General features: G+C 32.8%; 1 protein-coding gene and 1 pseudogene across 5 annotated transcripts; both read left to right on the top strand.

Annotated features, from left to right (window-relative positions):
• The first annotated feature begins 5,650 nt into the window (after positions 1-5,650).
• On the top strand, positions 5,651-16,379 carry Pfk (ATP-dependent 6-phosphofructokinase). Of its 5 annotated transcripts, XM_018458341.1 has the most exons (17): positions 5,651-5,750; positions 5,810-6,025; positions 9,557-9,677; positions 9,752-9,903; positions 9,974-10,163; positions 10,246-10,456; positions 10,675-10,783; positions 12,206-12,394; positions 12,575-12,765; positions 12,851-12,929; positions 13,137-13,163; positions 13,520-13,621; positions 13,704-13,910; positions 13,994-14,146; positions 14,225-14,549; positions 14,646-14,868; positions 14,948-16,379. In XM_018458341.1, exons 3-17 carry the CDS (start codon positions 9,584-9,586, stop codon positions 15,090-15,092), a joined length of 2,397 nt encoding a protein of 798 aa, XP_018313843.1. In that variant the 5' UTR covers positions 5,651-5,750; positions 5,810-6,025; positions 9,557-9,583; the 3' UTR covers positions 15,093-16,379. The 5 variants fall into 5 exon arrangements, with proteins under 5 accessions (XP_018313843.1, XP_018313844.1, XP_018313842.1 ...); XM_018458342.1 differs by lacking the exons at positions 5,810-6,025; positions 10,675-10,783 and adding an exon at positions 11,575-11,683; XM_018458340.1 differs by lacking the exon at positions 5,810-6,025.
• A 5,693-nt stretch (positions 16,380-22,072) lies between these two features.
• Positions 22,073-22,889, top strand: LOC108729260 (RCC1 and BTB domain-containing protein 1-like; annotated as a pseudogene).
• The last annotated feature ends 266 nt before the right edge of the window (positions 22,890-23,155 follow it).

Below are 23,155 nucleotides of genomic sequence, written 5' to 3'. Positions count from 1 at the left end.
AATCAAGCGCGCGGGTGCGAGCGTCGTTCTCTAGCGACTTGTTCGCTTGCAGAATCGCAGCCACTTGTCGCAAGACTAGATAGAAAGACGTGTAGAGCCAGAATCTCAACCCGTAGATCGCGCGACACTCTTCGACAGCGCTACTCGTACAGCACAGATCATTCCAGCAATGTTGCAGCAACATTGCATTCAATAAGCAAGAGACATTTTGGACCATTTCAGTAACATTACAGCTACGTTGCTGCAATATTACTGAGATATCCCAAAGTGTTTCTTGTTTATTGGGATTGCAATGTTTCAGCAATATTGCAGCAACACTGCTACAATGTTACTGAAATGTTGCAACAATGTCGCTGCAAGTTTTTGTGCTGTATGGGTAGGAGTCGAACGGACGACCAAGAATTGAAATTCAGAAGAAAGCTCAATCATCTCCAAGAAAGAGAGAGAAAAAAAGAAAGAGAGAGACCTCTCGTCCAGGACGGGGTTGAGAGTCTCCGCGTTAGGTGTAGAATACCATTTTCGTGCGGTAGACGAGCTCCCGCTCGTAGACATTCCCAGGGACACCGGGGCGGCAAAACCCGAAGGAAATGCTACTTCAGTCTCCGATCATACGACTTTGCGTTAACCAAATCTGAATTGAAGACTTTTTATTCGAATTAGAGAAACGTTTATGATTTATATACGAGAAGTTGAAAATTACTAATTTCTATTTGCATGGATTTGCGAAAACTTACACGGAAAGAAAGGTAGATAGCAAAGATACTTTTTGCTAAAGTATCTAAAAAATAATTTTGTTGGGTGCTATCAAAATAATTATGCAGGATGATTGTTAGAATGTCAAAACTTTTTGCAGCATTACTCATCTTGAGCTTCCTATGTAATTATTTTGTTGTTCAACAAAATTATTTTTAAATCTAGTAATTTTAGATATAACAGCAAAATCGTTCTCTCCGTGTCTGTGTGTGTCTTCATTTTATTCTATTTGACTTTTAATGTAGACAGCACAAAGTCTCATTTGGATATAAGGCGTCTTATGTTCGTTTTTTTCAATGTAGATTGACTTTAGTCTCGATTTAACTTACTTTTTATTTTTTTTTTCTAGTTTTAAGAATTGGAAAAGAATAAAAAGTAAGTTAAACCGAGATTAAAGTTAATCTACATTCATAGAAATGGATATTAAGCATGTATTAAAGATCTTTACGAGGAAAGGCAAATTTGATCGTTTCAATTTTAGACTTTGTGTTGCTATATTATGTCTTTATAAATTTGTTCACAAGAATATAGATATCAAATTCTTTTTCTTGCATCGCATTGCCATGGCGCTTTGGTTTATTGCGTTAGATCCACGTTTGATGTAATATTGCGTCAATTCGCTTTTGGTTTTCGTCGAGGGAACGCCGAGAAGGAAATCCTTTCCTGTAACGGCATTCAAATTAGAAGACTTTTAATTCTTTTTAAATAATTTGTCGCTGAAACAATCCTTTTCTTTTCTCCACGACATTGACTTGTATGCGACCTTCGATTTTGTCGCCGCGCGAACCTTGCTAGAACGAAGGTTTTCCTCGGTTTTGCTCTTCTACGATTGTAGCCTGTTTTTAGCTGTCGTCCCGAAAAATCCTCGCCCTTCACCTACTCCCCCGCCCCTCCCTCATTCGATATAGATCAATGCCGTTTCAATCGAATATAATACACGTTAAATGGATTAACAAAGAAACAAGACGACGCTGATACTTGGCGGGGTGGTGTTTGTAAATAAAAGCTGTAAAAGCGACGAAAACGGTGCAGTCATTTCACCCACATCAATCACTGCATCGAAAACGCGAATTTGGACCTTGTAAATTCTCGTTTACTTTTGCATTGTTGATACATACTAAAAACTACAAAATTATATACCAATAAAATAAGCATCTTGATTGATAAAATATCCGCTTATGTTGCATTTTTAGCAGAATATGTTGCTCTTTTACTTCAAAAGTAACACAATTTAAATCGATTTTCGAGTTATTACCATGAATGAGTTAAGTATTATTTTATCCAATCCAAAAGTGATCTACCAATTTAATTTAATATAAAATCGTTTAAATTACCACAACTCGAAAAGAATAATTTTTTAAATAATCATCACAACTCAAAAAAAGAGTGGTTTTTTAAGAATTATATGTCAAGCGTATTTGACAAAAATGACATTTGATCGATATTTTTTTGGTCAAGAATATACTCTTTTTATCAATATTGATTATAATTCATAATTTGCTATTAAGTTGAAGAATAATTTTTCTCTTTCTGATAAACTTAATTGAGTTGTCATTTTTTAAATAAGAGAGCGATAGTATCAATTTGGAATGATTTTTATAAGCTAGTGTCTTCGTATTCGACTATCTTTAGAGTGGATTTGCTATTACAAATAGAATTATCCTGTGTCTTTTTAGTTTAAATTATTCTCTAAATTTTTTAGAGTGAAATTTGACTAAAAATGAAAATTGAATCAGTCTTGAAAAAGAATGGTTCAATTTTCAAACAAGAATGAGATTTTACTCTTTAGAATGAGATTCATTCTAAAAGTTTTAGAGAGTACACTACACACATATGTATATCGGAACTGTATTTCTGATATTAGCTACTGTTGCTTCAATCCACAGATCATTTCGATATTTCGAAGATCACTGGCTAAAATTTGATCAAAAATTATTCATCATTGACCTTAGAAACATCGAGGCTGGATTTAACGAATCGCTTTCTCACGATGATTCATTATTCTTTCCGTATAACGAAAACGTAATCTGACGTGTGATTGCGACATGCAACGTGGCAATTCGCGAGCAATCTCGTGGATTTTGACACGCTGCGTTTGTGAGCGCTTCAGGTACAACATCGCAGATCTTTGTACCCGTTAGACTTTGCTCAGACAGTCACGTGTAAGTATGAGGGCGAGGCTGATATTTCATGCGTCGTATGACAAGTTTTTAAATGTGTCGATTGCAGGCTAAGATAGAGAATTTTGTAGACTCGAAAATTTCTCTATTCTATATCAAATCAACATACTTGAAAAATTTGTACTACTTGGAATTGGAATACTTTTCAAAAATATTAAGAAAATATAGATACACCTCTTTTTAGAACTTTTTATATGTATGAATTTTTAAATATTCTAAGATTTTTTTAATTTCTAATTTTACAATTTCTAAAAAATATTTTAAACTCTTTCAGATTTTATAAAATTTTATCAGAAATTATAAGATAAAAAATTTTTTTAATCTTATAATATTTCTAAATTATTATATATATATGAAAATTTCTAAGAAAAGATATAGACTTTCTGAAAAATGTTTCAATTTGTATAAAAATTGTGAGAAAAATTTTCACCAAAGACTGCATACGAAATAATTTATAAGGTTGATATTTCATATGTTAGCAAAGCTTTTTAAACCTGTTGATTGATTGCAGGATAGAAAAATTCCGGAATTTCTAGAAATTCTCTATTTTGTAGCGCTTAAAATATTTCTTGTACGACAAACGAAATATTAGCCTTAAGCTTATGTCACACTACGCATTGGAGATTGAGGACTGCGAGATGAATTTGAAGAATTGAAGAAAGCTGAATTAGAATTCAGCCAATAAGACTGAAAAGGATTGAAATGAAAATTATCTAACTGGTTGAATTCTAATCTCTAATTTGCACCTCCGCATCTACGATGCGTAATGTGACAGGAGCTTCAGGTTGTTTCCCGTCAACATCGTCAACGAGCGTCATATCAGTTGGCAATTGTCTTTCCGACCTGAAAGCACCTGGAAGGCGCGCTCGCTATTTAAGCTGGTCCTTACGTTTCAGTCGTTACATAGAAGTTGTCTCGTTGAAGTGGAACATCGACGACGATCAATCGCGACAATAAGAAGCTATAAAAGTATTCCTGATTCGGCGAAACAACTATAAAGTTATTCGAGGAAATTACACTAATAATCTTAATAATAATATGAAACAAAATACGCACAATTATAGTGAAAATATAATTATTTTCGAAATTTGTACAGATATTTGGACACATTTTAATTACACGTTCGACTGAACACGTTTGAATTGTTTAGAGTTTTAAGTGTTATTTATTTTTAATTGTTATTTTAGTTTTTAAGTGTTATTTATCTCCCGTTTTACAAAAATGGATAATTATCAGGATTACTATCAGGTAAGTTTATCATTTTTCTAATAAACAAAAGGAACTGACAAACAAATGCGTAATAGTAGAGATTGATCAGTTTTATACGGTGTCACCTATTTTTATTTTCTCTTGTATTTTAATCGATTTTTATAATATTCAGTCAAATCGTAATCAAAAAATGATTTATATCTTTCATTTTGATGTATCAATATCGATTACAATAAGCATTTATTTTGATTGAACGAAGACGAAAATTTATCTCAACCTTCATATTTACGCTACTATGAACAATATGGCTATCAGTAAATATCTATTATCGCGTTAATGATTTCATCTTAATGATTATTGTCGCATACATGAAATTCCTATAAAAACGTGCTCCATATTACGAGAAAAATATTTGATATTTATGACTGTTGTATGGTAAAATATGATTATATGGTAAATTATGGATAGGAATTTCATTTTTATAATTATTATTGCTATAACGCTAATGATAATAATTATATATTTATATTTCTTATTACTTATAATTATTTTCTATGCTAATTACAAAAAGTATAAAATTAATAATAATTACCCAAACAACACAAAGTTTAAAATTGTGACATAAGACGTCTTTAAATTGTCTTTTAGACGCAAAAAATGTCTTATGACCTGATTTTAAATACTTTTTGTTGTCTGGATATATTTCTTGTAATTAGCATAAAAAACAATTATGATTCAGATAGTATGGAACATTTCAGCAGTTATAGCCACGTTGCAACGCTGCTGCAATATTGCTAGGAACTTTCATATGTTACTTAGGTCATAATCATTTTCAGTGTCTGTATTTTTTTTGTGTACGTATTTTTAAATATTATAATTATATATTTTATGGTATAGAATTAGAAACATAATTATTATTACTCACATGATATCAATAAAACTATAAAAATGAACCATAATTATTTTATCATGCAATTATAGTCACAAATACCAAATCGAGTACCAAATACTTTTTTCTCACTGCGCACATTTATGGATTCTTCATCCATCTGGTCATTCTACGATTTTCGATCAAAAGCTCCTTAACAAATAAAACCCAAAATAAAATACTCCGACAACTTATGTAATGTTATTTGTGTTTACATTGAAAATGATCCGATCGGCGTCGAAACGTTTGTACGAATATTAAATATTCTTTATATTGTAACTGACTCGTAGCCCTTTTTTTATTTATTGATTTATTCTGATTGAGCCATATTAATAATTTATTTTACCAAAATAAAATCTTCCCTCAAGAAATGGGAGAAATCAATGTTCGCCACTCATTTTCGAAATATTTCGAGATGCATTCGCAAGTCTTTTTAAACGGCGCACTTCAGTTTATTCCAGTATTCGAATCTCCCGCGTCGCGCGCGATTCGTCCGAAATCGTTCGAGCGCCGTGGTGGGGGGTGACGAAATCGTTCGAACGCGTGGTGGGGGGTGCCGCGCGGCCAGCCAAAGGTCACCTTCAGTTGGCCGAACGTAGCGCGGTGGTGACGGATGTCTGTCAGAGGAGTGTCAGCAACAGAGGGACATCGTCGTCGCGACTGTCAATCGTGTTTCTCTGGTGAGTCGAATCGTTCGTCGTCGACGATCGCGAACATCGATTAATTGCTAACTTTCAAGTGTGCAGCGCACACCGACGCCCGTGCGTCGTCTTCGTCTCGACGCCTGACACCTGCACGCGACTGTCAATTGATCGGTCAAAGTGCGCGGCCTCGTCGACTCGCTTGGAATCCAAAACTACGTCGCATTCGAACGATATAGCCACCGAACTGACAAGTTCACGGATTTTTTCGGAAAATTCTAGTGACATTCACTCGCTGTTTGATCCTCTTTTAGGTGAGCCGAGGTTGCTTTTAGGTTAAGCTCCCATTGACTAGGCAGGCGCAATCACTCGCTTACGAGAGAACGACAGCTAACGATTCACGTGACGCTTGTAAATATAGCATGGATGCAGTTTCGATGTATACTATACTATTCGATGAACAGTTATTGCGTAAGAGATATGGAATCATAGAATTATTAGACGAATCGTAATTGTCTTCCAACGATCGATTCTCGACATTCGGTGCTTCGGTAATATTGTTCTATATCCCCGGCAGCACAGAATATTTATGATAAATATTGATTAATATTCATTTTTTAAATGTTGTATAAATATTAAATACATATTTTATATAAAGCTTTATTTGAAATATTATTAAAATGTAGACTAAATATTTTATGTAATATTTATGATTAATATAAATAAATATTTCTAATGAGTATTTTTTACTTGGATTATAATGTCTCATTAAGTATTTTCATAGCATTTACTATAACATTTATAATAAATATTTCATAATATTTATAATAAATGTTTTTAATCTGTGCAATCTAAGACCACAAAAATATTTACAAAATATTTAAAATAAATCTTATAAATATTTACAAATAATTTGTAAATATCTTATAAATATCTTGTGTTGTCTGTGGGATACTATTTATATTTATAATTTTATATACCATACATATATCATTTAAATTTATAGTTTTATGTACCAAAAATTATTTATACTTCTATATACCAAAAAAATGTAATTGACGTATTTTACTTCAATCCTTCGTCTGGGTTCTTTTTTGCATAAGCGAAATTTTATTCTTAAATTTAGAAAATAAAAGAGGAGCCTGGTAACGTAAAAAGTATTTGGTGATGTGACAGAGATATTGAAGAGAAACCTTGAATTTTTCCACACACTTTTTGAAAGCCTAGAATAATAAAAAAACTTGGGCTGGACAGAGACAGTAAGAATATGATTGTAAACGGATGATTAAATACAAACAGTGCAAACTTGTTGAGCTGTAGATTTATTATATTTTTTTCTCATTTTTAGAGTGAAAGAAGAAAAAAGTCAGTTGAACCGAGATTAAAATTAATTTGCATTGGTAGAAGTACGTAAGAGAAGTATATAAGAGAGTTGCAAGAAATCTACTTGTCATCGCAGCATCCGTACGCGCCGAGCATATATCTCGCAATGACACAATTGCATTTTCCACGCATCATTATTTATCGTTATTGTGCGTCGCAGGAGGAAACTCGCGAGATCGGAGCAATGTCCTCGAGATTCACTTTGATTCGAATTCCATCTGAGAGAAAAAATTGTTCATTTGATTGAATTAATTCATTTTTTTTTACTAAATTTAGTCGCTTTTATTTTTTTCGTTGGAAAATATATGTATTTATATCAAATATAATATAAAGATATAATTATAGTTATAATTATATATTTGACCTAAATATATATACATTCGAGTTAAATATAATATAATATAATATATTTAATTCAAAAAAACATATATATATATTTTTTTTTACTTAAATAATACGTACATTCTTCATTGAAAGAAATAAAGACGAATTTAATCAAATGGACAATATTTTTATTTTAGTGTACTGAATTTTTACCATTGCGATGGCGATTTTTACTGTCTTTTTTATCTTTGCCAAGACAGAAAATTATGAGAATTTTGTTCTCTTGTCAAGCATATAAATTAAAACGTCTCGTCACGCAACGAGCCAGACGGAAAAAGCTCTCCGGCTGGCGAGCAGTGATAACTTCGCGGCTCGCGAATTGTTTTGATGCTGCTCCTTCTCTCGCTTTGAAACCCAGCCAGATTTCGTACACGTGTTATTTAATTTTAAAACGCGTTACTCGCATGTCGTAACGCGTCAGTTCCGACAGCTTCTATCCGGATTTTTCCTCGGTGTGCATCACACTGAGGTTCTTTCAGTGTTCAGTGATGGAACTCTTTAAGTCTATCAATCCTTTTACATTCTTTGCTAATTAAAATACTATACTCATGTATATTCTTTTCCTTTATGTATTATTTTATTATAAGGATTGAAATAACATAGTCAAACAAAAAGCGTTTTTATTTTGTTATATGTATTTCTATCTTTTATATATATATATATATATATGTATATATATACCTTTTTATATATACGGCCTTGACTGTTAAGAATAAAGCGCTCTCAAATTGAAGTAACGTTCTGTATGTAATGAAAAAAATTAAGAAAAACTTTTTTTGAGAAAAATAATATTTATTTTTATAATATAATAATTTTAATATTTTTTGTTAATATATATATATATTTCCATTGATTTATTACCGCCTTTTTCAAAATGATGCAATAAACTGAGAATATCTTATATTTATGGCTAAGATTGTATTAATTGAGGTTGCACAAATTAAAGTACATACATCAAGTAATTCAAAAGATCGAATTTTATGATTTATTCTCAAAAATATTCCGCAGTGGACTTCATCGTTTTTTTATTACGAATGAACTTGTAGAATAGCGATATGTACATATCTCGAATTGATTGAAATAAGGTTAAAACGTGGATTAATATAAAAATTATCGCGCGGAAAAAAATGTCTAAGAATCAGAAAGCCGTTCAGTGTCGTTGTGCAAATGCAATTTATTCGGGAGGCTACGCGAAAAGTGATAGCGATCCGGATACACGAGAAAGCACTGCAGAAGTACAAGATGTAGATGCAAAGAAGAGTTTGACGGATTCTATTAGAATTGGATCTTCGGTGATATCCGGGAGCTCCTCACAAAAGTCTATTGCCGTTGAAGTATTGAAGAAAACCGATTCTGATAGATTGAGCAAGATCGGCATGCAAAATTTAAAGCTCTCTTTATTGTTTCCAGAGGCAAGCTTGCGCCCGTTAATAATCATGCAATTCCTCTTTTCCTTTTCTCACATAGAAATTTACGCGCAAATGTTAGAAAATATTAGAAAATTTACTTCTGGACACAGATGTTCTGGGGGCGCAACTTTGAATCGGTTGAACAATTACCAACTGGCTCTTCGTTCGAGATAAGGTTTGACGTGGCCGAGGAAGAATACGCCAGGAGTCTGCGTTTCCCGCGGTTTACGCGACAAGTTATGACTCTGTCTCTTTAGCTGTGTTCCAAAATTCACTGCCAGTGCTGAAAATTTACAGTTTACGTTATGTATACTATATATTTTCAGCACTGGCAGTGAATTTTGGAATACAGCCTTTGTCGATCTCTTTGTACTTGTTCTGTATTTGTTGTAAAATAATGCATATTAATAATCGTTAAATATTACATCAATATTGTAATTTCCTACTCAATAATATAAATGTATGATATAGTTGTACGTAACAGTTATATTGCTCTAGAAATTATAACATTGAGGTCATCTTACTGTTACTTGTTTCCCAGTCTAGTTTATTGAGTAAATATAAAAATTGTTACATCATCGGCACATTCGGCGCAAAATGAGGGGCACAAAAAGAAACGGCGCGAGCGTAGCTTCTGAGAAATATTAACTTCGAATTTTTGTATTACAGAGTTATAAGGAATACTGCGATACAGTCATGGCTGAAGACGCGCCAGCTCAGAAGTTTATCAAACCTGGGAGTCACAAGGGCAAAGGCATCGCCGTGTTCACCAGTGGAGGAGACTCTCAGGGTATGTCGGAATAAATTGAATATTGCGCGTATCTTGAAGTAAACGTGATTAACTTTTGATATTTTGTCTTTCAGGAATGAATGCCGCCGTACGAGCAGTTGTAAGGATGGGCATTTATCTTGGATGCAGGGTGTATTTTATCAGGGAAGGTTATCAAGGCATGGTGGATGGCGGGAAATATATCGAGGAAGCTACATGGTCATCCGTATCTTGCATCATTCACAGGGTACACATTACAAAATTGGAAATATTGCGTTCGTAATATTATTAACATCTAATACTTTTTATCTTTTCAGGGTGGCACAGTAATCGGTTCCGCCCGATGCAAAGAATTCAGGGAGCGTCCCGGTCGTCGGAAAGCCGCTAAGAATTTGGTTAACCTGGGAATAACTAATTTAGTGGTGATCGGTGGGGACGGCTCCCTCACGGGCGCCAATCTCTTTAAGGAAGAATGGTCCGCACTTCTGAAAGAGCTCGTCGAATCTAGTAAATAGAAAACGTTTAGGAAACTATTTATCCCGATGATCTATTGTACGTGCTCAAAGACTAATGCATTATTTTTCATTAGATGATATAACTGCCGAACAGAGCGAGAAATACAAGCAGCTACATATTGTCGGTCTAGTAGGTTCCATTGATAACGATTTCTGTGGTACAGATATGACGATTGGTACTGACTCCGCGTTGCATCGTATCATTGAGAGTATCGATGCTATAGTTAGCACAGCTTACTCGCATCAAAGAACGTTTATAATGGAAGTCATGGGTCGTCACTGCGGGTAAGTGCAGAATATATTATCATTTTTGATATCGCGAGAATAATTTAAGGTTTACATTGGTAAACGACATACATTATTATTAGTTTCGAAAAATAAAGAAGTCATCCGTGGCTGATTACAATTTAGAACACGATATTTAGCGTGTTTATATCATTATCGCGCCGAATCGATGTTGACTCTGGAAATGAAACATAGATGAACGAACGATTTTCGATTAGGTATCTGGCCATTGTGGGCGCTTTAGCTGCGGAGGCAGACTATGTTTTCTTCCCAGAATGTCCGCCTCCTGTCGACTGGCCTGAAAAATTATGTAAAAAGTTGGAGCAGGCACGTCTGATAGACTTTCTCAAATTTTAAAGATTGCATTGCTAATTTTTACTAACTTGACTAAACGTGAGGAATGAGTTTTTATGTACATGTCAGTTTTTTGAGTTGCTAAATGTGTTCTGATTTAATATTCGATCATACAACATCCTGAATGTATATATACCTCTAAATAGTGACGTAAAGAGGAATGCAAACGAAAAATATACTTATATTTTATTGTCGCACATTAATTAATATAGAGTCAGTATAAACATAATGATATGTCCGATGGTACTGGAGATAATTAGATGACAGAGCCTTTCAGGTACCTGACATTAGCGTCAAGTTTGTCTACCGAAGCCACCTATTGCTTTATTCCTGAGTCTCCGACAAGTGGTGACTGGGTCGAGGAGCTATGCCAAGGTCTGCGACAGGCACGTTTCTCAACCAGTCGTTACTTTAAATTATTATTATTTAATGCCCGGAGTAAGCAAAATTTAAAGATATGTGAGGAAGTCCGAACGCTTTTGTTTTTTGTATTTTCAAATGCGGTATATATCTGAAATAATCAATTGTAGCCAGATCACATTTTGTACGTGTGAAATTTTCTGGTTTCTTGACATTCCCGTTATTTATGCGAAAATTTACCGCAGATTAGTTTCTACTTACATTTTTCGATCAAACAAAACTTTATGAATTTATAATCAAACGTGATCATGATTGATTAATGACGCGCAACATTATTTTATATAATATTTTTACATATCGCATTGAAATAGAATTTTAGTTAGGTTTACGATATACCATTACAGTTATCTGGCTCTGGTGGCAGCTATATGTTGCGAGGCTGATTATGTTTTCATCCCAGAATGGCCACCCGAGCAGGATTGGCCCAACAAGCTGTGCAAAAAGTTGTTGCAGGTTCGATAATATTTTTTTTTAATTTTTTAAAACAAGCATATTTAATTGTTCTGATTGAATCAACCTGCAAAATGAACAACACACATTGTTTCCTGCAATTCACATTTTATTTCTTTAACATCGCAATTTATCACAATTATTTTAATTGCTTATTCTGATTTGATTACTTTGAATGATGAATATTTGCGATATGCTTTGAAGGCACTTTTCTCTCTTTGTATAAGAAAGAAATATCATTCACTTAAACGTGCATGCTTATACTATGATATCGTATGTGTGTGCAACATTATTCTAACATAAAAAAATATAAAATGCTGCTAATATAATTCAAAGACCTACATTTTTAATGCTATTTAACATCTTTTTTTATTAATCTATGTAATCATTTATTGCATCGTTATTATGCTATTTTGTTTAATTTTCTTTACTTCTCTATTTTACAGTCTGCTTTTCAATCTGTTTGAGCAAAATTTCAACTTTGACATAAGGGAGATTTTTGTTATTATACAACTTTCTTTTCAGGAAAGACTTACTGGTCAACGGCTTAATATTATTATCGTAGCCGAGGGAGCTGTTGACAGAAACGGCGATCCGATCACTGCTGAGAAAGTGCACAAAGTTGTCGTAGAGAAGTTGCAGCAGGATACAAGAATCACTGTTCTGGGTCATGTACAAAGAGGTGGTAATCCTTCAGCCTTCGATAGAGTTTTGGTAAGATATCGCGCAATTTAGGATTAATAAGTGTACATATAATTTTTTAATATTCAAGTTAAAGCCTTCTCATCAAACAATTTACACGTAGGAATCGCATGCAATTAATTAGTTTTTAAAAATTAATTTAAAATTAATAAGTTAATTAATGTTTTAATCTTTTTCTCATTTGCATTATAGGGATGCCGGATGGGAGCTGAAGCTGTGATGGCTTTAATGGAGGCAACACCCGATACAGAAGCCTGCGTTGTCACATTAGACGGTAATCAAGCTGTGAGATTACCACTTATGGAATGTGTTCGTCGTACGAAAGCCGTAGCGCAGGCTATGGCTGACAAAAATTGGGACCTTGCTGTTCAGCTTCGAGGAAAGTGAGTGAATAAAACATGTTACTATACCACAATACATTGAAATATTAAGTACAGTAATAAATGTATGCGTTTATTTATCTTCCAGGGGCTTCGCACGCAACTTAGAAACGTACAAAATGCTGACTCGTTTGAAAGCGCCACACCTGATAGATAGTGCTAATAGGGTACAATCACATTTTCTATTTACATTTATTAATAAGTTTATTCTGACGACCCGAAAAACTCTGTTCTGTAACACGGTATTAATATAGCACGGTATTAATATCGTCGAAGAAATAGATAGAAGTATATCGCGAGAATTTTGGGTCTTTAACATATAAAATAATGAGTAATGCATAAATTACTACATATATTATTTGATACTGCTTCAGGAAGTTAATGGCCGCGCATTATCGAAGGTAAATGAGTTAAAACCTATAAACATATATTCTTCTTAGATTTTGTACATAGTACCGAGCGCAATCTCCTTAACGATAGCACATTTTTCCACCTTTAGCAATACACTTTATGTGGACAAGTGAGTTAACCCTTTCGAGTAGAGAATGTGTTAGAAATATATATTACCTTGTGTTAGAAATATGTATCATTTACCGTACTTCACGATCATCCTCTCGCAGGCAGATGGAACAGAAGCATTGTGCGCTATTTAATGTGCGATTTCATACATAAAATGCGATCTTTCAGCTTCCCGTGCACGTTGCATGATTGACATGTCGCTTTCCATCTAGTAATATGCGATTTTATTGTTTTTTAGGATAACTATACATTGGCAGTCATGCATATAGGATCGCCGTCCTGCGGAATGAACGCGGCAGTTCGTTCTTTCGTGAGGAATTGTATCTATCGAGGCGACAAGGTATAATACATATCGAAAAATTTTGAATGCCATCTTGCATACTTTTGTTACACAGGTTACATTCAATTCCATTGACTTGTAGGTATATGGTATCGGTGACGGAGTGCTAGGCCTAATAGCTGGTAGACTGAAATTGATGGACTGGCCATCTGTTACCGGCTGGGTTTCAGAAGGTGGCGCAAAATTGGGAACAAAGCGTGCACCGCCCACGGAAGATCAATTACCCCAAATCGCTCAGAGGCTCAAAGAATTTGGAATACAAGCGTTGCTCATCATAGGTGGATTCGAGGTAACGAATTTGCCGAATCTTGCACATCCAGAATCCGTCCAGAAGAGATCAATGTCGATATAAAAATATATTTTTATTCCCAGGGTTATCAGACCGGTCTCACATTTTTCAAGGCGAGAGATAAGTACGAAGAGTTTAAAATTCCTATCGCTATGATTCCTGCGACTATTAGCAATAATGTGCCAGGCACCGAGTTTTCATTGGGTTGTGACACGGCTTCAAATGAAATTACAGAAGTGAGCTCTGTGATGTTTGTTGTAGATTTAATTTGGAGATTTAAAGTTTAATAGTATACTAATCAACTTGTTTGTTAGATCTGTGATCGCATTCGGCAATCGGCGCAAGGCACTAAACGTCGCGTGTTCATCATCGAGACGATGGGCGGTTTCTGTGGGTATCTAGCAACCGTTGCTGGTTTAGCGGGTGGTGCTGACGCGGCGTATATCTATGAGGAAAAATTTAATATCAAAGATTTGAATCAAGATGTTATCGCGATGGCGGCAAAGATGTCGGAAGGCGTCGAAAGAGGTCTTATCATCAGAAACGAAAATGCTAATGAAAATTACAATACAGAATTTACATTCAGACTTTTCAGCGAGGAAGGAAAAGGTTTATTCAGTTGTAGAAGAAACATACTCGGTACGCATTTTTCATTCGCTATTCTTTTAAGCGACCTCCTGACATTTCATTTAATATACAATTAATTTTCATTGTCACTATATCTTTCTGTTTTAGGTCACATGCAACAAGGAGGCTCACCGACGCCTTTCGATCGTAACTTGGGAACGAAAATGGGCTCTAAGGCGGTGGAATGGTTCAGTGACAAATTGAGAAAATGCACTAGCCCCGATGGCAAAACGTTCACTACGGCAGCAGACAGTGCGGTGATGCTTGGTATTGTCAGACGCCAGTATAGATACACGCCATTCACGGAACTTATCGACGTTACTGACTTTGAGTGCGTATCTTATTGAACTTCCTAATGAATCGTGTTAATTTCGTCTATGCATAACATAATACTTTATAAAATTTATTAGACATCGCATTCCGACGTATCAATGGTGGATGAAGTTGCGTCCATTGCTGAAGGTATTGGCGAAGCATGAATCGACGTATGAAGAGGAGGGTCTTTACATAACTGTTGAAGAGATGGATGAACAGAAGGATCCGCCCCTCGTATAAACTGTGAGATTAATCTCTTAAAGAGCACCGCAGTAGATAACATAAAGTGGATGTTGCTAATCGTGTGAAAAGTAGCTGGTGCCGATTATTAATTATCTCAGTATTGTATAAATTATGTTATGATAATTTTATTCATGCTCGACGAGAAACGAATCTTATACATGTGTATTGAATTATTGTATCAGAAAAATTTAATTGTGTATATTAGTATCATTATTTATTTCTCTACGCGAATTTTAATAATGTATATAATTCGGGCAACTAGCAGATGTCATTAAGAATATAGAGGAGGGAGGATACATTCTTTTATTTTCTTTCGGATGTTTTGTTCGTATCTTGAATGAGCTCAGGTAAGAAATGGGTACAAAAGTAGTACCTGAAGCACAAAGTTATAAGTAACCTTCATAATGTGTAATACCTATCGGTGCAATTTGCTGATAAAGGCGATATCCTTCGTTGGCAATGAAACACGAAAACGGTATTGTTACGGTATCTTATAGTAATGTTAAATTCGCATTACGTACATTGATGTATAGTATTGAAGAAATTAGAATCGGTATATGCGAAATCTAGTGTAGTGAGATGTACCAAGTTCAAGCGCTAAAAAATAATGAGGCAGAAAATCATTTTTATGAAATATTGTAGAAACACATGACTAAATTGGAGACGTGCAAATCTTATATTTGATATGCTATACTCTAATCTAAAACACAATTTTGGCACATATATTTAATTATCATGGATTCAGCAACAAAACAATTCACGAAACGTTTATTAGCGTCATTAGCAAATAATGATATTATTTGTGCATTTTTGATGCTTTGGACATAACGAATACTTTGTAAGCTAAAGACTAACAGCCTCAAATTTTATTTCGATATTTGTTCGTTTAATTCTTTAATGTAACCAAGTTTAGCGGGACGCTTGATTATAATTTTTCAGTCGTAGCACGGATCGAGAAATAAATCAGATTGAGAGAAATTACAAGAGTTTCACAGATTAAACATTCTGAATCGTATTTGTGGTCTACTAAGGCATAGGATTAAAAAGTAATGCGGTATTTTGCGTCGGTGAAAGTATTTATCTTTCGGTTTAGCGTTACTCGAAGCTATAAAAGGCTATTGGAGAATATACCTGTCTACCTCAAAACATAATTTTGCAACGGTGTACGAACGACTCATAGGAAAAAAAAATTGACCTGAGTCGGCGCGTTAGTTGCACATAACATTAAAAAAAATTTTGCTAAAATTTAAGGCTTGTGACCACAAAAAAGTATTTAGATTTAATTCTTTTTCTCTTACTCTATCTATCTGTCTTTCTCTCTCTATCTCTCTCTTTCTCTCTCTATACTTGTATATTTAACTTTCGAGGAAGTCGTTCAAGTATTAATCTCATAATTGTTTTCGGCGTATAATATAGTGTTCGTCGTGTTCTTACGAAGATTTTAGAACCAGATAATTCTGGTAAAATTATGTCTTGTGCAAACTCTTACTCGTGTTCGTGTGAGTTCATTTAAGTGTCAGAATAAAATTGCCGATTCGTGATTTAAACGCGTAAGGAATACATGTAAGGCAGAGAAACTTTTGTGCGATAGCGTATGCTATAATTTTTTTTAACGTAGTTAACACGCACCTAAGAATTGTGGAGCGTTTAACGATTTTCATTCGAATGCTGATAAGCATTCGCTACTCTACGTTTAAGATTGGCTTAGTAAGTAGCGATTAATGCATGCATGAAAATGAGAATGGTAAAATTTCGAAAGTACAATGTGCGCATACGTTACGATTTACTCAAATTAGAGTAATACCGTAAAAAAAATATATATGTATACATAAAAATTATTCTACAAATCGCTTGTTTGAAATCGTTCCGAAGTATATGATGTCTACTAGTATACCAAAATAGCTCTTGTTGAAAAGCAACAGAATAATACCGCTAATGGCACTTGTTTAACGATCACATAGAAATCTCATTTATTTAATATCTTACCAAGAGGCTAAATTGAAACAAAGTGCAACGATACGGGAGATACGAAGGCTCTCGTTAATTATCTGTGCATAAAATTGTAATTCGTAATTGTAATTTGTATCAAAGTGCTGATTATATTTTTCATATGTTTCAATAAGTTTTTATTTCGAGGCAATAGTTATGAAGAATTCTCTAATTTTTATATATAAAAGTTTTTTACTTTAAAAATATAATATATAAATAACTTCGGGACAAAAAATGTCTGGTTAAATTAACATTTAAGTATGTATATCGAGCTTTTATTGGTACAAATAAGTTATGTTTAATATCATTTGATATTCTGAAAATTCGTTTGTTCGCGAGCATTGATTGAAATATGTGTATATATAATTATCGAGCGCTGTATATCATACACTACACTTCTAGTTCGTTACACAAAAATGTACAAATAGTACTTGCATAATGTCGAACTGTTAGCTGCCCGTCACTAGCGCAATAAGAATATAAAAAGATGAGATATTATTTTTAAGATTTTCATAAATATATTTTTGACTCATTGTTGATCAATGAATTTACATCCTACTCACAACATATATATGTATAGTTAGAGTTACGTATTTATTTTTCTTTCAACATTGAGTTCTCGACGTTACTGCTCGACAGTGCAGTACATATAAAGCTAACTTGGAACATCCCGCAAATTAACTGTTGCGACAAAACGTTTAAATTTAGAAGGAACTGCTACATATTACACGATGTTGTATCTATGTCGTGAAATAAACTATATCTTCTAAATATGTTATCCAAACGTATCACCTAATGTTAAATATTGCATTACAGTTATATTTATATTTAAATATTTTTCATCTTACACTGTTCTTTTGCTATTATAGATCTATTCGTCAAAATTATTATGAAAATATATTGGCAAGAGATGATGTGCATAATAATTAATATTTTATTTAATATAATTGATATTTATATATAAATAAAATATGTAATTTATAGAATTATTTTTTTCTTAATTAAATACAAATTTGTTTCTATTTTATAAGATAGACTATTATTACTTCATTTACAGCTTTTATTGTAGCTATATATTTTTTTTCCATCGATAACATACATTTTACAAGAAAAACAACAGTTGGACAAGATAAAAAATATATCCATTGTGTGTCTAATAATAACTTGTCAATATGTTTTTTATTTTGTTATACACCGTATTTGATATCCGGTCGAATATTTGATAGAGAAATTATCTGTCGGATATCAAATTTTCCAGATATCCGAAACAATTTCAGAAATTATTTCACGTTGGGGAGATAAAAAAAAGAAAAAGAATCATTCATTAGACGTAGAACAAAATTATTATAGATATTTTTTCCTTGTATTATAGATATTTTCCTACGTCTAATGAATGATAAAGATAGATTGGCACAATGCGCTGATGCTGTTGATTTCGCGCTCCCCGAATGCAGTCTTAACTGAATTTCTTGCACAGTATTATATCTTTTTTTATCTCCCCAACATGAAAAAAAGAGGAAAGATGAACTATGCAAGTAGTTCAGCTGAAAAGAATAAAATTCTGCATCAAACAATATATATATTATTATTCAATGAATATTTTTATATCAATCAATACATACATATATATATTGCCGGATACTAATGATATCTGGCTGGGTAGTAAAAAGGAATTGAATAAAAAAATATGACAATGGTTGCGCTCAGCAGAGAAAGCAGCTTTGCAACTATTTTAAAATTTGTTAATATGATTGGATCTTGTCCTTAGTTTCTCATTGAATTTAAATGTGTAAACCAATCATATTCAAGAATTAGACAACAGTTGCAAAGCTGCTTTCTCTGCTGAACGCAGCCAATGGGCGCGTTCAAGTTGACAAAGCGGCTAACCTGCTCGCCGAGCAAATGAATATGATTGGTTGTTACTTATAGATCCAACCAATCATATTCGGTAATCATGCCTAGCCACTTTGCCGTCTCGAACTCGCCCAATGTCAAGGAACCGATGGTAGGAATTCGAAGTCTAGGGCTTTGGCTTCTTTCTTTATATAGGATTACACGAGATTCTTAGAACTTTAAAAGAAGAATTGAGATTCTACACGATACACGTACAGGTGTCGCCTGAATTACGCACCGGACCTCGTTTAAAGCTGAAGTCGTTTGGAAAAAAGGAAACAGTTACATAGTACTGTTATCAGATATCTTTTTGTCATTGTATCACATTCTCTGCAGATATAGGATGACACAAGTATGAATTACAAGTAAATCTGACGACAGAATATTTAGTGAGATAGAAAGCTTACGTAAGAGTAGTGAGTCTGATTATAAAATGCTCAATGTGAGGGAAAATTTTATCTTTTTACAAACATCAGTAAGTTTTTCTTTTCTCTTAATTATATTATAGAAATAGATCGCGATTAAATAATTTTAGAATAATGATGCATGCTCGGATGCATGGACGAATTAATCATTCAGAATTAAATTACCCGCGTTTAGTACGTTGTCATGTTTAACTAAAATCGTTTTTAAACATTCGTATTCGTAGTTTATTCCCACTGAAAAGTAACAAGGGAATCATCGATGCGATGTCGGTTCCATTGTCATTTCTCATTGGTTTAAAAATGACATAAATTTATCAATATAATTTCAAATTGATTATTTTGATTTTCTTGTTCTCCTTAAGTAGGAGACATAAAGTTAATACAAATGTCGTTTCATTTTTATTATTTATTGAATATCAGGAAAGATAGAATAATGTATGTGTTTCTGAAACCTTATGTCCACGATGCTGCACGGTATTAGAAATCAGTTCGAGATCTCGGATGATAAAGGAACTGTCAAATTGCACATTAGTTATGTTATCGAATTATTCAAATGTGATTGGTTAATTCCGTCTCTGTTCGAGATCTCGGACCGATTTCTAGTATCATGGCGATAGACTTTAAAAGGAAAGCCATAGTCTCTCATTCTACGACACTGTGTATGCGCATGTGCGTATGCGTGTATGCGTGTATGCGTGCGTGTGTGTAAAATCACTCATACTACTGTACTCTTATTATGTTTCAGCAGTTATAACTGTATATAGCTATAAGATTGTCCTCTTATTGGTTCTAAACATAAGGAAAAGGTCATTCGATCATTTAACTTGTTTCTTTCATTTCCAAGCGTTAATATTTCGTGCATTACGACATAACATAATACACAGTATTACAGTTCAATAGTATCACATTTAAATTATCATGACAGACATTACAGCCACGGAAACAGAAGATAATTTATCTGCATACAAATATGCGTAAGTTTATAGTTTTACTGTTCTTGTAATTTTTGTAGAAATACACGACTACTTAGCAATTTCGGAATAATGATGCATGGTCCGTCAGAAATAGATGTTAATCATGCATTCAGAATCCGATTTACCGTTTAACAAATTTCACAAATTATAATAATTATTATAATTATTATGATAATAATATTATTCATTATTATATATGTATACATATATTATATACATAATTATATATATAATATAGTTTATATGTGATATCTGTAAAATAATAGGATTTTAATATTACGTCGCAGATGAGAAAAGTAAATTGTTAAATATAGAACACACAGTCTTTCTTACAATCAGTTGTAATTATTCCCGAATGACATATGCAGTTTTTATAAATTTGCAACATTTTAGATAAAGAGACATTCAAATAATAATCTTTACCTGTTTTTCCCGCGAAGACAACAGCTATAAACTATTTCATTCATTAACTATTTTTTTATGACAGTATATACTTTATAACATTACAATTATTTTTGTTTAAGGCTTGCTCTAAAGTCGTGTTTTAAATACAAGAATTTCGAGGGAATCATAGACTGTTATAGGGCACCGTCAGAAATAAATTTTATGTTCAGTAAAAAGCTAAAGTTTCTCGTTTGCAACTTTTGGCTAGAGTGTTCTAGTTCATTTATAATTTTTTTGATGACTGAAGATGGAGAGGTATAGTATATAAAAATTTATATTATCATAAAAGAATATTTGATGTTTGTAAAAAATTACTAATGATTATTCAAAATATTTTAAATATTATTAATTTAAATATTTTTCAAGATTTAGGAATTGAATTATAGGTAGAGAAATAATAAAAATTGTTTTTATTTAGTTATAAATAAAACATATAAAAATAAAAATAATAGATCTTTTTAAAATGACAACATAAATTTTGCCTTTATAAAAATTTACAATATATTATAGATTATAATATTTTTTACATACTCTATGTCGCTACAGTTATAATAAATTACAGAGAATAGATCCTTATAGAGAGTAGTACCTCAGTATCCAAATTCTGTAACTTTTAACGATAGTTTGGTACCGTTACATTGTCGTTGCACAACATTTTCATCCTGTATTATAATAGGTTTGTTTTCTGTGGCTGAACTAGTACACTTAAAGTGAGAAAGGTATATGTTTCATATTTGTCGAAAGCGAAAAAGAGAGTTCTAATACCGTCTAGTGCAGGAACAAAAAAATAGATCAAATATCTGCGCAACAACAAAATAACGATACCCGACATTATCGTTAAGAGTTACAGAATCGGGATTCTGAGATATTACTCGAAATTGTATATATACGCGGCTACCAATAGTTGTCGATATCGTTCACTAGTCAATATCAAAGATGAAGAATAGGAATAAGCGCTGCTCTTTGCTTTACTTTTACATTATATTATTTTATTTTTTAACATTTTGTGAACCGAATTAATCATAGTATGAAATAAGCATAATATATATAATGTATAATATACAATAAATAAAACCTATGATAATCTTTAACTACCTTTAAAAGAAATATTATTGGAGAAGCAACTTAACGGTGTTCGAAGAATTAGGCAAATTATTTGATGTCCGTTATTGGCCTGATGGAAACGACTGGACCAACATACGCATTGTAAAAACCGTATTTCATCCCATTAACTCTCTGATTTTAACTGATGATGGAAAGGTAAATTTATGAATAAAATATTACAATAAATATAATAATAATTATTTATATTGAAATTATTTAAATATATTTAATTTAAGATTAAATTTTAAAACTTATGAATGGGGTTTGTCTAATAAATATGATTGGTTTAAAAAATCTGATGAATATGAAAACGATTTTATGACAGATCCATATAAAGTGATCGAATTATCAGGCAAAACAGTTGGTAATACATTTCTCTTTAAAACTCTTATATTAGTGTAAAGAAGTGAAAATATATAAGTAAATTTAGAATTTATGAATGTGACACTATTAAGTAATCAAATTTCTCTAATTTCGATATTTTAGTTAAGGTTGTTTGTGGACACTTCCATACACTTGTCCTCACTGATAAAGGAAAGGTCTATGCCTGGGGTGCTAACTATTATAACCAATTGAGTACATTCTTTACTGACGAAATTTTATCTCCTTTTATGGTGAATTATTTAATTGTCGTTGTTTGTAATTTCCATGATAAAAGGAACAAATAAAACACAATAAACTAAAAAATTTTGCGATTTCAGGTAAATATACCTAATGTAAAAAAAATATCAGATATCGCCGTCATAGAATATACGAGCATTGTCAAATCTAGCGGAGATCAACTTGTCTATATACGGGGTCAGCTGTTTGGGATGAAAATTAAGGAATTTGCTATTTGCGAATACACAAATATGTTTGATATATGCAATGTGATGTCGGCACAATCACCGATATCTATTACTCATACATATACCGATGAAGAATGTACCATATTGAACGATTTAGAAGCGGCGTTTGATGATAGTGTAAGTTTTTGTAACCTAACGTGTTAATGAAATAGGTTGATGCAAAAAAATGCCGGTTTTTCTGTATTGCAACTAAGAGCAATCGTAAACTTCATTAAAAATTGAACAAAATTTAAGTTTAAAAAAGGATTTTAATGGGCCTGAAAATTCTATTTCCAAAAACTTATTACATTTTTTGAATTTATGTGAGTTTGATAATTTTTACATGTAGAAAACTACCAGCTGAAAATATGAAAAAATTTCTTTTCACTTTATAGATTACGTGC

This window comes from Mycetomoellerius zeteki, unplaced genomic scaffold (assembly GCF_001594055.1).
Source record: "Mycetomoellerius zeteki isolate Tzet28-1 unplaced genomic scaffold, Tzet1.0 scaffold72, whole genome shotgun sequence".
Classification (NCBI taxonomy): domain Eukaryota; kingdom Metazoa; phylum Arthropoda; class Insecta; order Hymenoptera; family Formicidae; genus Mycetomoellerius; species Mycetomoellerius zeteki.
This window is presented reverse-complemented; position numbering and strand designations above follow the sequence as displayed.

What these genes read in the sequence shown, in the direction of transcription:
- Pfk (XM_018458342.1), top strand. Translation starts at nt 9,584, where the DNA reads ATGGCTGAAGACGCGCCAGCTCAGAAGTTTATCAAACCTGGGAGTCAC. An exon ending in GAAAGAGCTCGTCGAATCTA is followed by an intron (nt 10,164 to 10,245) that starts GTAAATAGAAAA and finishes ATTTTTCATTAG; the next exon opens with ATGATATAACTGCCGAACAG. An exon ending in CAGCCTTCGATAGAGTTTTG is followed by an intron (nt 12,395 to 12,574) that starts GTAAGATATCGC and finishes TTTGCATTATAG; the next exon opens with GGATGCCGGATGGGAGCTGA.